Here is a 16,002-nt window from a genome sequence, read left to right as displayed (position 1 = left end):
CCCCCAAATTCTCTTCTCTCTTCCCTGAAATATCCCTCCTGAAAGCCACTGGTAGGTAGAACAGGTGGGGATTCTGGTTCCTAGCACAGTAGTAAAGGTCATGGTATCCAAGATTTAGAGGAGAAGAGGACTTTAGAGAGCCCCTTAAAATGAAAGTCCAGCCCCTCATTTTTTAAATTTATTTTTATTAAAGATATTATTTGAGTTTTACAATTTTCCCCCAATCTTGCTTCCCTCCCCCCACCCCCACCCCACACCCCTCATTTTTAAAAATGGGAAATCTGGGCAGCTAGGTGGTGCAGTAGATAGAGCACCAGCCCTGGAGTCAGGAGTACCTGAGTTCAAATTCGACCTCAGACACTTAATAATGACCTAGCTGTGTGGCCTTGGGCAACCCCATTGCCTTGCAAAAAACCTAAAAAACAAAACAAAAAAAAATGGGAAATCTAAGACAAAGAAAATTTAAGTGATCTACCTTAGACCTTGTTCAGTCATTTTCTTTGCAAAGATACTGGAATGGTTTGCCATTTGCCTCTCCAGTAGATTAAGGCAGACAGAGGCTAAGTCACTTATTGAAGATGACATAACTAAGAAGCTTCTGAGGCTGGATTTGAACTCAAGTCTTCCTGACTCCTGACCCAGAATATTATCCCCTGAACCACCCCAGCCCCTTTGATATACAGCCTAACTTAGGCTGTATAGATATTAAGTGGCAAGAATGGGATTCAAACATAGATACAATGATAGAGTTCAGTAAGATTTTCATTGGATTAAAATGTCATTTTCCATATTGTAATCGCAAGCATTCAGCATAAGGTCTGGAGCACAATCAATGAAGAACAGTATTTCATTGGGTTATTTGTCTTTTCTCAGATGTGGAAGGAATTTTAGAGGGGGAAAAATGATGGCCAGAGAGAGGAAGGGACTTGGCTTAAGGAATCACAGCAATTTAGGGGCAGATCCAGGATTGGAACTAGGTTCAAGTGATGTGAAGATGCCCAAAATTTCCATGGTAATAACTGGGTGATAAAGCATATTCTTTGGACTCTAGAGTCTGTAGAGGTACCTAGGGAATTCTAGACTCTGATGTGGGTCCTAGAGGGATTCTGAAACTGGGAGACCCAGGACCCTGCAGGCAGACACTAGTTTGCTTTGAACACTGGGAGAGGGTTTCCTTTAGAGCTCCAGACACTGTGGTGAGTTCTAAGATGACAGAACTGGGACGTTTTCCTCATTTTCCAGATGGAGAAGCTGAGGTCCAGAGAGGGCAAGGTTTTTGTTCAAAGGAAGGTCCTAGGGGTCTCAGAGTTGGAATTTGAATCCAGAGGGAATGGGGTAGTTGTGGGATCTCAGGGTCAATTCTGAATATCTGGATCTCAGACATTAAGGGATGTTTCAAAGAGTACTAGGGCTGACCATAGAGTGCTTTGGACACTGATGGATAGGTTCCCAAGAGGCTGAACTGGATTATGAGGGGGGTCATGAGCATTAGAGAGAATCCTGAGGTAGATTCTGGGTCCTAAAACATGTCCTGGAGGGAAAAGGGTGGGTCCCAGAAATTCACTGATACATCCTGAATTGAGAATAGTGAAACTGAATTTGACCCCAAGAGCTCTAGGGACTAGCCTAGATTATGGAATATTTCCAGTCCTGAGATAGATACCAAGGAGCTACTGGGGGACTCTGAGAACTGTGGCAAATTCCAGAGTCTAGGGTAGGTTCTGAGATGTTCCAAGAACTAGTATACAGTAAGGGGCTCCAGGCAATAGGGGTGCTTCCAGGTGAATTCCTGGCAGTGTTCTGGGTATGAGGAAGAACCCCAGAGAACTGTGGTACTTTACTGGGTCTTACAGTACTCTGAGGCCTGAGATGGGTCCTTGGGAATCCCTGGGCCCTAAGGAAGATCGAGAGGGAAGATTTAGACCATTGATATGAAGCAAGTTCTGAGAGGCTCTGGGTACTGAGACTGGTTCCAGACCCCTTTGGCAGCCCCCCGGGCCGTTGAGAGGGGATGACATAACCCACATTTCACAAGTCAAACCAGAGAAAGGGAAGAAGTGGAGAAGGGAGATCAGGAAGGAGTCCAGCCTCAATGGATGGAATGGACAGACACCCTTTCCCCTCCCCCCATAACTGTCCCCCAACCCCTGCTTCCTGCCCTTACACACACACACTACTTAACTGGAACCATCCCAGGCCCAATTCTGCACCAAGGCTTCAACAAGGACCCAGGAAAGCATCATGAGGGTCCCTGGGATCTCCATGCTCCTCTCCTGGATGGCAACCCTGGGCCAGTTGACCTCTTCAGGTAATGGACTTCCCCTGTCCTAAAGTATACCTCAACCTCTATCCTAGGGGGACCCAGCCCCTAGATATCAAGGGGTGCTAGATGAGAAACCAAGGGATGGAGGCAATGGTCTCTCAGCTCTAGGCTTGAATCACTCTGAGCAAGTGCTCTTCTCTCTGAACCTCAGTTTCTGAATCTGGAAAGAGTAAGAGATTCAACTTTGAGGCTTCTCAGGTACAGGGTGGAAAAAGAGGAAAGAAGAATTCTTATTGACTTACTGCAATTCTATGAGCAACATCCATCTTTTTTACTGGCTTATACATAGCCTTTTATTGGTTTTCCCTCCTTCCCCTTCAAATTACCTCCTCTATGTCCTCCTCTGGCCACTAAATAGGTAAAGCCTGTTTTGTTGGTTGGGAGTCATCACTTAGGGTTAGGCTTTACAAATCACTGTAAGAATGAATGCTTTTTCAATTGAATTGAGGAAGTTCTGGTAGGAGGACTCTTTTTTTTCCCCCTCAGGACTTAAGCTCTTTTGAACTAGCTCAGGAATTGGGGTGTATTTGATGCCTGTGGGGCCAGTCACCTCCTAGCACTTAGAGACCATACTTCACCCTTCCACCCAACCACCATCCCAAGCCAATCTTCCCAGGGATCTCTCTCCTATCTCTCTCACCTGGTCTCCTTTTTTTTTTTCTGGGGATAAGGTCTCTCTCTCCCCTCACCTCTATCTTCTGGCACCCTTGGCTTCCTTCAAGTCCCATCTTCTACAAGAAACTTTCCCAAGTGCCCTTTAAGACTAGGACCTCCCCTCCCCCCCCCGTTGATTATTTCCAATTTATTCTAGATCTGGTTAGTTTACACATTGTTGTTGATGAATAGTTTCAACCTCATCCAACTTTTCTTTGCAACACTTGGAATTTTCTTGGCAAGGATACTGGAGTGGTCTTCCATTTTCTTCTCCAGCTCATTTAACAGATGAGGACATTGAGGCAAATAGGGTTAAGTGACTTGCCCGAGATCACACAACTGGTGAGTGTCTGAAGTCAAATTTGAACTTCCTGATGCCAGGACGGGCACACTATCCACTGTGCCATCCAGCTTCCCTTTTGTTTGTGGATAGCTGTTTTCCAATAGACTGTGAGCTTCTGGAGGACAGGGATTATCTTTCGCCTTTCTCTGTAACTCAGTTGTTTAGTCTAATATCTGGTACATGATACATACTTACCAGATGGTTTGTTGAATGACAGTCCCAGTCTCTAGCAATGCATTATACCCTATCTCAGTTATAATCAATTTATCTCTCTTATTTTGTTTCACACTAGTTCTCTCTACACCAGCTTGTTAATGTCCCCTTCCTAAAATGCGTCATCTATCCATGGTTATGTATGATGTGGTTGTGTGTGTGTGTGTGTGTGTGTGTGTGTGTGTGTGTGTGTGTGTTGCAAAGGGAAGAAGGGATGATGGGTAGTTGTAAAAGCAAGTAAAATTCATTTCGATTCAATAAACATTTATCAAGTGCCTACTAATTATGTATCTGGCATTATCCTAGGTGTTAGAGATCTCAAATAATCCCTGCCCTTAAGGAGGGAGGGAAGCAACATGTACATAGACAAATGTCTGTAGAGTGAATGCAGTGTAGTTTATGAGAGAGAGAGAGAGAGAGAGAGAGAGAGAGAGAGAGAAGGAGAGAGAGAGAGAGGAGAAAGAATGCATATTAACAATGGTGAAGATAAGGAAAGGTCTTCTGTAGGACTCACAAAAACACCCATTGAAAGGAGAAGGGGAAAAAAATTTTAAAAAATTAAAAAAAGAAAGAAAAAAGAAATAAAAAGAAAGGAGAAGGGGGAGAATCTTACAGGCGCAGTGTCCAGAGAGTCCCCTGCCAAGCAAGAGGGGAAAGTACCCTGTGTGAAGGCAGAAGCACAGATAAATACTGAAAATCGCCTAGGCAGAGTAGTGGGAAATGATGTGGGATCAATCTAAAAAGCTGGGTAAGAGTCTGATTGTCAGCCCCAGAGATGAGTTGGTCTTTTATCTTAGAAACGATAGGATACCACTGACAATTCTTGAGCAGTTAGAGTATCTTCCTGACTCTGTCACTGTTTCTGTCCCTGTTCCTGTGTCTGAGAAGACAGTGGAGTCTGATTGAAAAACTTTTCCTGAGATCTTAAAAAGGCTAGATTATTTTGGAAGATGGTGGTCTTGGTCTGGGGCTCCCAATTCCAATCAGGTCTTGATAATTTGAGCATTCTTTCTCCCTACCCCTGGGGATCCACCTACCCAGAACTCCTTGACAGAACTCTGTAATAATACTGACTCCACTCAGGAGTGCCCTAAGAATGAAAGTACCTTCTGGAGAGAGCATATCCTCCAGATCTGGGATGTGGAACTCCATGAAGAAGGCTCAGACTCTTCTCTCTGTCCCCAGGGGCCCACCAAGGTCGAATTGTGGGGGGTCAAGAAGCAAAACCCCACTCCTACCCATTTGCAGTCTCCATCCAGCATGAGGGTGAACACTTCTGCGGGGGGTCCCTCATCCGGCCCCAGTGGGTGCTCACAGCTGCCCACTGTGAGATGTCCAAGTGAGTCCAGCCCTGGGATCCACTCCTTCCCTGACCTGTATTCCCTGTATTCTGCCCAAAGTCCAAGCTTTCCCAGGCAACTCAACTCTCCCAGTACCTCCACTGAAATTGCAGGACAGTGAACCCTAGTTTGGGACTGAGTTCTAGTCTTAAAACCTGATTTCATGACCTTGGATGAGTCCATAGGGCTCAATTCCCTTTGGGTCAAATGCACAATGGAGAACAGGAAAGGAAATGAAGCATAGAAAGAAGCTCTGGTTAAGATCCAGGAGACCAAGGTCTTATCCTTCAGACTCACCAAGTGACCTTGAATAGATACCTTCCTTTAGTGTGTGTGTGTGGGGGGGTGGTGGTGGAGAACAGTTAGTTTTCCCAACTGCTAATTGTTAGTCCTGTTGGGTTATGTAGCAGGAGAGGTCCCGGGGTTGGGTTGAAATTCTGAGGCCAATGGAGAGGGAGCCCCCATCCCCTAGAGGCTAACATCTTTCTTTCTGTGGCTGTAGGAACCTAACTGAATATCAGGTGGTCCTGGGTGCCCACTCTCTAATTACTCCAGAGCCAACCCAACAGGTCTTTGGAATTCTTCGAGCTGTTCCTTATCCACTCTATAATGCCCAGGCTGATACCTGTGACATACAACTGCTCAAGGTGAGAGCCCTCGAAACTCAGAGCTACCCAGCTCTCTGAAGCCAGTGGGGCAGTTTGAGGCTTGGGGAACAGAAGAGAGGGAGCGGTGGCCTTTGGGGAAGAGGAGAGTATATGGTGGAGGTCCAGAATTTCACATTTCTTTTCTTGTTTTTGTGTCTCACTGTCCCTATCTCCTTTTCTGTCACTGACTAACCCTACGACTGGACCTTTTCCCATGTCTGGCCTCATCTTTATCCTTGCTCCCATTTCTCTCTCTAAATCCTGTCTCCGTCCCTCCCAAGTCTATCCTCATCTCTATCCCTGCCCTTTGTCCCCATCTTTAACTGGGTTCTTGCCTCTTCTGTCCTCTGCAGCTCAACGGCAGTGCATTGTTGAGCCACTCAGTGAGACCAATCAGTCTTCCCCGATGGAATACTGAGGTTCGCCCAGGGACCCAATGCAGAATATGTGGCTGGGGGGACATCCCAGACCAGGAAGAATCCACAACTGTACTCATGGAGACGTCTGTAGTGGTGGTGGCCCGGCAGACCTGCAATAACCTTTGGAAGGGAAACATCAACCAGGACATGGTCTGCACCACTGGCTCCAAGAGAGACCACTTCCAGGGTGTCTGTGGGGTGAGCCTTGGGAGCAATGGGAAGTTGGGAGGCAGATGGGTTGCATTCTAGCCCAACTCTGCCCCCTCACTCACTTGAGAGTAACCTTGAGCAACTTCTCTTTGACACCCTGTTTCTCTACCTTTCAAAAGCTCACCCTCCTGTATCTGTCTTTCTGTTTCTGGTCCTATCTCTCTACGTATGAATATTTCTATCTTTTTTCTCTGTCCTCATCTCTCTTCTTCTCAGAAGTTAGCAGTTAGTACTCTCTTAGTATGTATCTGTTAGACTAAAAGATCTTTGAGAGTCTCCTTGGTTAAGCTTGGAAGACAGCAGACCCAATGGGCCAGAAGGACATGAACTGATGAGGTCACACTATATCTATCCTTATTTCTCTGTTTCTGTCTCTGTGTGTTTCTATCTCTAATTATTTCTCTTTCTCTGTGTCTATCTCTTTCTAATTATCTCTCTGTTTCTCTAATTCTCTCTATATCTGTCTCTGTGTCTCTGTTTCTAATTCTGTCTCTGTTTCTCTGTCTCATTCACTCTTTCTCTATTTCTATCTAATTCTCTCTGTCTCTATTTAAATAGTCTAATTCTCTGTGTCTTTCTATCTCTGACCCTGTTTCTCTTTCTTATTCACTCTATTTCTAATTCTCTGCCTCTCTCTCTCTCTCTTTCTCTCTCTCTCTCTGTATTTCTCTCCCCAATTACTTCTCAGTATTTACTTAACTGTCTTCAGTCCTCATACTATTCTCTATTGTTTGGCAGGGGGACTCTGGGGGACCACTCATCTGCCGAGGGAGGCTTCAAGGTGTGGTGTCCTTCTCATCCCGAATCTGTGGAGATCCACGTTACCCTGATGTCTATGCCCGTGTCTCCACCTTTGTGGCCTGGATCTATGATGTACTGCAGCACTATTGATTTTACTGGCAGTAACCAACACATACAAAGTCAGGATTTTGAGGCTTTATGGGACCTCATCTCCCTGCAATCTTACATGGGGAAAACCTGGTTCAAGAGAGAGGATGGGACCTTCCTCTGACTGGTACATTGACCTGGACTGGTAGTGGGGACTTGATTGGGCTTTCCTGGTTTACAAGAGGAATTTAATTTTTTTTTAGGTTTTTGCAAGGCAAATGGGGTTAAGTGGCTTGCCCAAGGCCACACAGCTAGGTCATTATTAAGTGTCTGAGGTCAGATTTGAATCCAGGTACTCCTGACTCCAATGCTAGTCCTTTATCCACTACGCCACCTAGCTGCCCCACAGGAATTTAATTTTTAATAAAGACTCTTTCTCAACCTCATCCTTCTCCAGCCCTCAATATGATAGGATACTCTACCCTTGCCCAAGCATGAGAAGAAAGACCAAGCAAGGGTTACCCTTCCCATTTCACAGATTAAAAAAAAAAACAACCCTAAGATTCAGAGATGAAAAGGTTCTAGATTAAGTGAATCCATGGTAAAGGTGATTGTCTGATGCTCTGTTCATGACCCCACAGGCCTAGTCCTAACCTTAGGGGACAAGGTTACCCTACCCATTTCACAGATAAAGAAACCTCTGAGGTCCAGAGAAGGAAAAGATCCTTTAGTGAGTCAGTGGTGAGGCTGGTTCTGGAAAACAGATCTTCTGATGTTCCATTTGTGACCTGATGCTTTCTAATGTGGTCCTCATTTCTCTGGCAACTCAGACTTTCTGCCTATAATAGATACTCTTTCTTTTCTCCCAGCCACCCAACTTTGGAACATGCTCAGGGAACATTCCTTAATGATTTCTTGGAAGAGAAGAGGCATCCAAAAGGTGCATTGAAATCCTAAAAGGGATGAAAGATAGTGACTGAGACCCCTTGTTGTCTGTGTGACACGGATATTAAAGCCTATTCTGGGTTCTGGTAATCATTTGGAATCAAGGATCCAAGTCTTTTGTGGGCTAGTTCTTCTTTCTAAAGTTTTATCCCCCTCCCCCCCTAGAATTCTTAAGTAGGCAGACCACTCACAATCCTAAGACATACTAATGGCATTCTAGAATGTTAGCATCTGAAGGGACCTTAGAGCTCAGCTGATTCACTGCCTCCCCTACCCCACAAACCCTTCTAATAGATGGAGGAAAAAAGTAACAGAGGCGGGAAGTGGCTTTTCCCTGGGTCACACAGTCAGATTTCCTCAAAGGGCAGGAGACACTGACTGGGGTAGAGCACCTAAACCACAGGATTAGGCCCTCCTCTCCTTCCTGAGAGCCCTGCTCCCTTGTCCTTCCTTCCCTCTATCAAGTCAGTGGGAAGCCCAAAACTGCAAGTAGTAAGAGCTCAGAAGGGGAGATGGGGCCAGGCTGGGGCTCAAGACTGCTGGCAGTGAGTCTACTATTTCCCATAGACCCCCTAGGTGAGGAGGAGCTACCAGGAGTTGAGGAACCCTGGGACAGAAGAACCCTTGGGTTCTCTACTCCATCTTCCCTTCCCCTTATCTCTCTCCCTTTATCTCTGCTTCCCCCTTTCTATGACTCCAAGTCCTTCTTCTTCTGTTTTCTCTCAACTCCAAACCCAATCCTATTCCTGCCTTTTCCTCATCCTCATTCCTTTCCCTGTAACTATCTCTTATTCCTGCTTCTGATCTCATCTCTCCTTTTTCCTAGCCCCACCATGCTCCCTAACCCCACTCTCCACACCCCTTTCCCATCTCCAAACTCATCTCTCTTTCTCTCTCTCCCTGTGGGATTTCTGTAGCCATCTCCCTCTTAGTCCCAGTCACCTATTGTCTGCTCCTAATTCTCTGTCACTTTCTATCCTCTTGTTCTTTCTCTTGCTTCTTCATCTGAGACTGGGAAGCAAAAGAACCCAAGTTCTCTTTCCACCTCTTCCTCTGCCTTCCTTAGTCCTTGACAAAGAATCCCCATTCCTCAACCTTCTGTGTTCCCCTATCCTGGTCCCTGACAGGTATCCTTACCTTCTTCCTTGGCTGGGGACTCCCTGGCTGTAAGGGGGATCGAATTATTGGGGGCCGGGAAGTGAAGCCACACTCCAGGCCCTATATGGCTTCCGTGCGCTTTATGAATGAACATCACTGTGGAGGGGTGCTCTTCATGGCCCAGTGGGTGCTGTCAGCAGCCCACTGCTTCTTTAAAAGGTGAGAGGGACCTTTTCACTTCAGCTCCCAGGCAGGAACCCAGCTATCTCTGCCGGGATTTCACCCTTCATCCTTTTTTAATCTTTTCTGAACTAAAAGCTCCCAGAACTCCTAATCTTAAACCTGTTCTGCTATCTGGAGTTCAGAAATTTGTTATAAGTGATGAAGATGAAATATTAAGAAAAAAATATTATTTAAGTCTTCGATTGGTTCCTTCTTCATCACAACTCCCTTTTAGACCCAAAGATTGCCAGAGCCAAAAGGGATCCCATGAACCATCAACTAAAACCTTCATTTTACAGACAGAAAAACTGAGACCCAGAGAGGGGAAGGAATTTGACCCAAATCACCCAGTAAAACTAGTGGCAGGGGCAGCTGGGTGGTGCAGTGGATAAAGCACGGGCCCTGGAGTCAGGAGGACCTGGGTTCAAATCCGGCCTCAGACACTTAATAATGACCTAGCTGTGTGGCCTTGGGCAAGCCACTTAACCCCATTGCTTTGCAAAAAAAAAAAAACAAAACCAAAAACCTAAAAAAAAAAAAATAACTAGTGGCAGCTAGGTGGTGCAATGAGTAGAGCACTGACTCTGGAGCCAGGAAGACAGGAGTCCAAATTAGGCCTCAGATAACTGATACTTACTAGTTGTGTTTTGTTTTGTTTTTAGGTTTTTGCAAGACAAATGGCATTAAGTGGCCTGCCCAAGGTCACACAGCCTGGCAATTATTAAATATCTGAGGCTGGATTTGAACTCAGGTCCTCCTGACTCCAGGACTGGTCCTCTATCCTCCGTGCCACCTAGCTGCCCCATACTTACTAGTTGTGTGACCTTGGACAAGTTACTTTAATCCCATAGTCTTGCAAAAAGGAAAACAAAACAAAACTAGTGGCAGTGTCAGAACAAGAGTCTAGAATATAAAAACCAGAAATAAGATACCAGGAGGAGGTTATCTGGATTTCTTCTTGACCCCCTCTCATATAAAAATATTAATAACTGGTATTTATATAGCACTTCAAAGTATAAGAATCCCTTCACATAAATTATTTCGTTTGAGTCCAATAATGATGATTCTGCATCCATTTTACTGATGAGGAAATAAAAGTTAAATCTTGGCCAGGGTCATACAATTAGCCAGTCCTTTGTTTTAAGCAGGTCAAAGGGAAACAGAACACTTTCACATAAGAAACCTTTTTTCTTCTCCTGTCACTTACTAGTTTTAATAACCATGTGACTCAAAGGGCTTTTTCCAGCTTCTTTACCTGTGAAATCTATATTAACTTTCTCACTCCTTTCATGGAAGAAGTGGAACAACTATCATTAGTCATATTTAGAGCTCAGACAGACTGTGCCATTCTCCAAGCACAACTTTCTCAATTGACGAATGATGAAACTGAGGTTCCAAAAGTCACCTCCTGTACCCACCTTCCTCAAATTCCTTGACCTCTTCTTATAATGCCATGAGACCAGGATTAGCAACTTTTGAAAAGTTAAGAGAGAAAAATTAACCCTGTTCTTAGAGCCACAGAATCATGGATTTAGAAGCCATGGAATTTCTAGACAACTAGTCCAAACTACCCATTTTATAAATGAGGAAACTGAGGTCCAGTGAGATTTGCTCAAGGTCAAATGAAATTGGAACCCATCTTTTCTTGGGTTTCAAATCCAAGATTCCTGTCTGACTTTTTATGATCTCTTTTGGGTTTTCTTGGCAGAGATACTGGAGTAGTTTGTCATTTCCTTCTTCAATTCTTTTTACAGAGAAGGAAACAGAGGCAAATAGAATGAAATGATTTATCCAGGGTCACACCAGGGGTTGGCTGGAGGGAAAGAGATTGAAATTCAATATCAGAGGTCACTTCCAGTTCTAGAGCCTCTGATCCTCCCACATTAAGACTTTCTTTTTTTTATATATATAATTGATATTTTATTTTGTTTTTCCAATTATGTGTTATGAAAGGTTTTTTTTAACATTCATCCACTTGCATATTTATAAGTTACACATTTTTCTACCACCCTCCCTTTCCACCTCCACTTCCCCTCAGTGGCAAACAGTCTGATAAAAGTTGTACACTTACATTTGTGTTTAACATGTTTACAGTCACTTCCTGGTCCCCAATAATTCAATCCCCCTTATAGCCAGGGAGTCCTCCGCCAAAGAAGAAGGCAAGGATACCTGTCAGGGATCAGGATAGGGGAACACAGAAGGTTGAGGAATTGGGATTCTTTGTCAAGGACTAAGGAAGGCAGAGGAAGAGGTGGAAAGAGAACTTGGGTTCTTTTGCTTCCCAGTCTCAGACGAAGCACTAAGGGAAAAGAAAGAAAATCCACGGATAGGAAGGAAAAACAGAAGGGAAGTTTTAAAAAAGTGAACAGCATATCCATTCAGATACTGTGGGCTTTTGTTTTGTTTTGTTTTTCTCCTCTGAATGTGGATGATATTGTCCATAACAGGTCTCCCAGGATTGTCCTAGATCTCACAGTAGACTTTCAAAATGTGGAAAATGGATAGAGTATCAAACTTGGAGTCAGATTAATATGGAAACATGTTAAACTTGACTGTACATATACAACCTATATCAGAAAACTCACTATCCTGAGGGGAGGGGAGGAAGGAAGGAAGGAAGATAGAAAAATGTGGAAGTTAAAACCTTACAACAAAGATGATTGTTGAAAACTATCTTTGCATGTAATTGGAAAAAATAACATAAAATAACCTTTAAAAAATCAACTTGTAGTCAGAAAAGCTTGCGTTTAAATCCCATAGCTTGAAATTTATTAACTGTATGACCTCAGGGAAATCATTTCAATTCCATGAGACTCAATTTCATCATCTATCTAAAAAAAAAAAATCAGGGCCAATAATAGCCAAGCCATAGAGCTCCTTGAGAGCAAGAGCTGGATTTTTTGCCTTTTTTTTTTTGATTTTCTTTATATTCCCAAAATTTCGTAAAGTGTTTGGCATACAGCAAGTGCTTAATAAGTGCTTGTGGCCTGAGAGACTAATAACTATAGAACTTATCTCCCTCTTTTGGTGTGAAACTCAAGCAAGATAATGCCTATATTTTCAAATCTGAAAGTACTAAATAAATATCAATTATTTTTGGCAAGCATACCAACAACGTATAATCTTTTACTCTTACTGGACCTGTCTTTAACAGGAACTTTTGGACATTTTGTGATCTAGTTCTCTTTCACAGTCTAAGTAAGTCTATGGATAGTCCCCCTTTCAGAAAGAATATTTATAAATGTGTGAAATTAAATGCAGAGGATTATATATTATTTATTCATTTTTCAGTCCTGTCTGACTCTTTATGATCTCTTTTGGGTTTTCTTGGCAGAGATACTGGAGTAGTTTGCCATTTCCTTCTTCAACTCATTTTACAGAGAAGGAAACAGAGGTAAATAGAATGAAATGATTTATCCAGGGTCACACAGCTAGTAGTGTCCAAGTTCAGATTTGAATTCTAGAAAATGAGTCTTCCTGTTTCCAGGCTTGGCACTCTACTAGAGATATTTGTACTCCCTCCCTCCATCCCTCCCAAGTACTTTGTAGACAAGACAAAAGAGAGCTAGAATTTTGAGTTAGGCTCTCCTCAGAGGGTCTCTTAGGCCTCTATGGGCTAGGTTCCCCAAAAGTCTTTGCTGACTGGAGCTGATTGAAAAGTCATCTCTCTTTCCCAACAGGGACAAAAGCTTTGGCCTAATAGTGCTGGGTGCCCACTCTCCCAGCCACCCTGAGCCAACTCAACAGATGTTCAGCATCCAACAAATGATCCTGCACCCAGACTATGACCCCATTTCCTATCAGAATGATATTTGCCTGCTGAAGGTAAACTGAAGGAGATGGGGATGTTCTCTTTGTCTTTCTCCCTTCTTCCTGGAGTCCAGAATTCTTGGCATATACACAGAATGCTAGGATTAGAAGGCAAGTCTAAGCTGGAAAAGAGATTATAGCCTTTGGTTTGAATATAAAAAAGTTGAACCCCAGAAAAGGCAAGAGACTTTCCCAAGGTCACAAAGCAACTGACCAAAGGAACAGGGACTACTCAGTACAGTGGGCTGCAGGGCTAGTGAGGAACTCTTAGCCACTCAACCCCTCAGCACAGGCAAAGATTTGTAGAAAGGCAGCTTGTTATATATGGAAGAATAATGAACCCAGAATAAGGAGAGATCTGAGTTCGATTTCTGCTCCCCACTTCCTCTGGGGCACCCTGACAGTGAGACCAGTCAAGTTAATCTTTCATAGCCTCTATTTCCCCATCTGTACTCAAACACTGCAATGTATCTGTGACCTCATCAATGGGAACATTGCTTCCAAAGGTGCCTCTTGTAACATGTCTTCACGTGACTATTCATCCTATGCAATTCTCCTATGTGCCTTCCCATAAGTTCACTACAAGGGGTCCATCCACAGTGCTGAGGGCCTCCCTTAAATCAAATAATGGTACAATATTCTTAGATCTTTTCTTAAGGGGTCAAGTGGGTTAATGTCTTCAATTTAAGCTCTTTTCAAATATAACCCTATATGAATGGCAGTTAATATTGCAGGAGATTTTTCCTGTTGCTGGTGAGTGGCAGATGTTCTGTTGGGGGAGAGGAGGGGTTGTGGATGATGACCCTTGGCCAGCTTTCTAATGGGCAGCCACCTGTCTCTGCTCCCCAGTTAAATCACAAGGCTGTCCTCAGCTCCTCAGTGGGACTGCTGAAGCTGCCCAAGTCCGGGGTTGACCCCAAGCCAGGAACAACATGCCTGGTGTCAGGCTGGGGCACTCTGTCTGACTCTGGGCATCCTCCTCTGGGTCTGATGGAGGTGGATGTGAGGGTGCTGAAACGGGAGACCTGTAACGACTTATGGAAAGGCCAGATCAGCAGCAAGATGCTCTGTGCCAACAGTGGGAACTGGAAACATAAAGGCTTCTGCACGGTGAGTGATTGGTTATGTCCCTACAGGTCACTGAAGGGCAGCTGGGTGGAACAGTGGATAGAACTGGCCCTGGAAGCAGGAGGACCTGAGTTCAAATCTGGCTTCAGATATTTATTAGCTGTGTGACCTTGGGCAAGTCACTTAACCCTGATTGCTGCATCCAGGACCATCTCCAGTCGTCCTGATTCATATCTGGCCACTGGACCCAGATAGCTCTGGAGGAGAAAATGAGACTGGTGACTTAGCAACAGCACCCCCTCACTAAAACTCAATTCATGTACTTGTCATGCCATCACCACCCTGATGTCATGGGTCCTCTTTGAGAATAAAAGACAAACATCATGACAGGTCACTGAGTCTACTTGTGCCGGTAGCTCTGGAAAGAAAGCCCAGGGAATATTTTTGCCCTATTGTCCCATATGAACCATAGAATCTGAAATCTAGAGTTTGAAGGAAACTAAGAGATGAACTAGCCCAACTTCCTTATTTTTATATAGGAGGAAACTAAGGCCAAGGAAAACAAGGGGACTTTCCCATACAGCTAGCATCTCAGGCCAGATCTGGACCCAGGTCCTTAGATTCTATATGGGCAAGTTAGGGCTCCAAGTAGCACTCACCTGGAGGGGCTTCCAACTCCCTAGGACCTCTCCACTCTCCTACTGGTCACTTTGACATATGGCCCTGCCTGGAGGTAGAGCTCTCTTTCCCTTCTTGAATCCAAACGATTTATTTTACCAAGAAGAAGCTCCAGAGAGAGGAAAGAATTTTGATAAAAGGACAGAACTAAGACTAGAACTCAGTAGATGCCCCTACAGTTCCAGGCCAGGTGGGAGCTTGCCAGAGTAGTGCCAGGTGCCGAGGTGGGACTCCCAAGATCCACACTCTAACCAGCAGGATCCTTCTCCCCTACCAGGCAGACTCTGGAGGGCCCCTGATCTGTGGAAATCAAGTCCAGGGCATTGTCTCCTTCTCTGGTACCTGGTGTGGAGATCCGGAGACCCCAGATGTCTACACACTTGTCTCTGCCTACATCAGTTGGATCCAGAGTGTGGTCCAGAAATTCAAATAGGACCCACTGTTACTCCTTACTTTCTCAAACCAGCCTCAGATATGGATCCTGGCCTGAAGTAAACAAGATACTAGAGATAAGTGCATGTTAATTATATGCAAATTATATATAGAGAACTCCCTCCATGTCAATTAGATTATGCATAAAGCCAACTGTCTGGCATCTGGCTTTCCCAGATCTCTCCTGCCTTGGAGAACAGCCCAAGCTGCTGTTAGCCAGGACCTTTCCTTTTCCTCCAACCCCCCCCCTTTTGATATTGACAATTGGAAATACTTGGATCATGATGATAATAGTGGTTCCTAGCTTTGGAGTCAGGAGGACCTGGGTTCAAACCTGACCTCAAATCCTTACTAGCTGTGTGACTTTGGGAAAGTCACTTAACTCTGACTGCCTTGCATCCAGGGCCATCTCCAGTCGTCCTGATTCCCAGCTCCCCAAACATCTGTCTTCGTTCTTTTCCTCTCTTGCTCCCTCCTTCTGTTTCCATCTTCTGCTTTTTCTCCATTCCCTGTCTCTGCTCTTCTCTCCCCCTTTTTCTCTCCTCCTCCCTTTCTTCTTCCCTCTTTCTCATTCTTTTTTTTCATTATCTTTGTCTCTCTTATTATCTTTCCTTCCTTTTGGATCTCTCTCTCTCCTGTCCTGGATTTCCTTCTCTAACTTGCCCCATCAACCTGATTCCCATTTTCCATATTCGTCATCCTGCCACCAGATGGCAGCACTCAGCTAGCTCATCCCCCTCCCTGGTATCTCAGTCCTCATCATTGTTCCCTT

At 44.4% G+C, this 16,002-nt stretch overlaps 2 protein-coding genes across 2 annotated transcripts; both read left to right on the top strand.

Annotated features, from left to right (window-relative positions):
• The first annotated feature begins 2,182 nt into the window (after positions 1 to 2,182).
• Positions 2,183 to 7,460, top strand: LOC141501193 (serine protease 57-like). Its single transcript, XM_074204947.1, has 5 exons — positions 2,183 to 2,308; positions 4,719 to 4,872; positions 5,376 to 5,520; positions 5,874 to 6,137; positions 6,888 to 7,460. Exons 1-5 carry the CDS (start codon positions 2,242 to 2,244, stop codon positions 7,038 to 7,040), a joined length of 783 nt encoding a protein of 260 aa, XP_074061048.1. The 5' UTR covers positions 2,183 to 2,241; the 3' UTR covers positions 7,041 to 7,460.
• Positions 7,461 to 7,966: 506 nt separating this feature from the next.
• Positions 7,967 to 15,299, top strand: LOC141501192 (serine protease 57-like). The gene is made up of 5 exons (XM_074204945.1): positions 7,967 to 8,498; positions 9,050 to 9,239; positions 12,923 to 13,067; positions 13,902 to 14,162; positions 15,076 to 15,299. The coding sequence occupies exons 1-5, from the start codon at positions 8,435 to 8,437 to the stop codon at positions 15,229 to 15,231; spliced, it is 816 nt and encodes a 271-aa protein (XP_074061046.1). The 5' UTR covers positions 7,967 to 8,434; the 3' UTR covers positions 15,232 to 15,299.
• The last annotated feature ends 703 nt before the right edge of the window (positions 15,300 to 16,002 follow it).

The sequence above is a fragment of the Macrotis lagotis genome, chromosome X, assembly GCF_037893015.1.
Source record: "Macrotis lagotis isolate mMagLag1 chromosome X, bilby.v1.9.chrom.fasta, whole genome shotgun sequence".
In the NCBI taxonomy this organism is placed as follows: Eukaryota; Metazoa; Chordata; class Mammalia; order Peramelemorphia; family Peramelidae; genus Macrotis; species Macrotis lagotis.
This window is presented reverse-complemented; position numbering and strand designations above follow the sequence as displayed.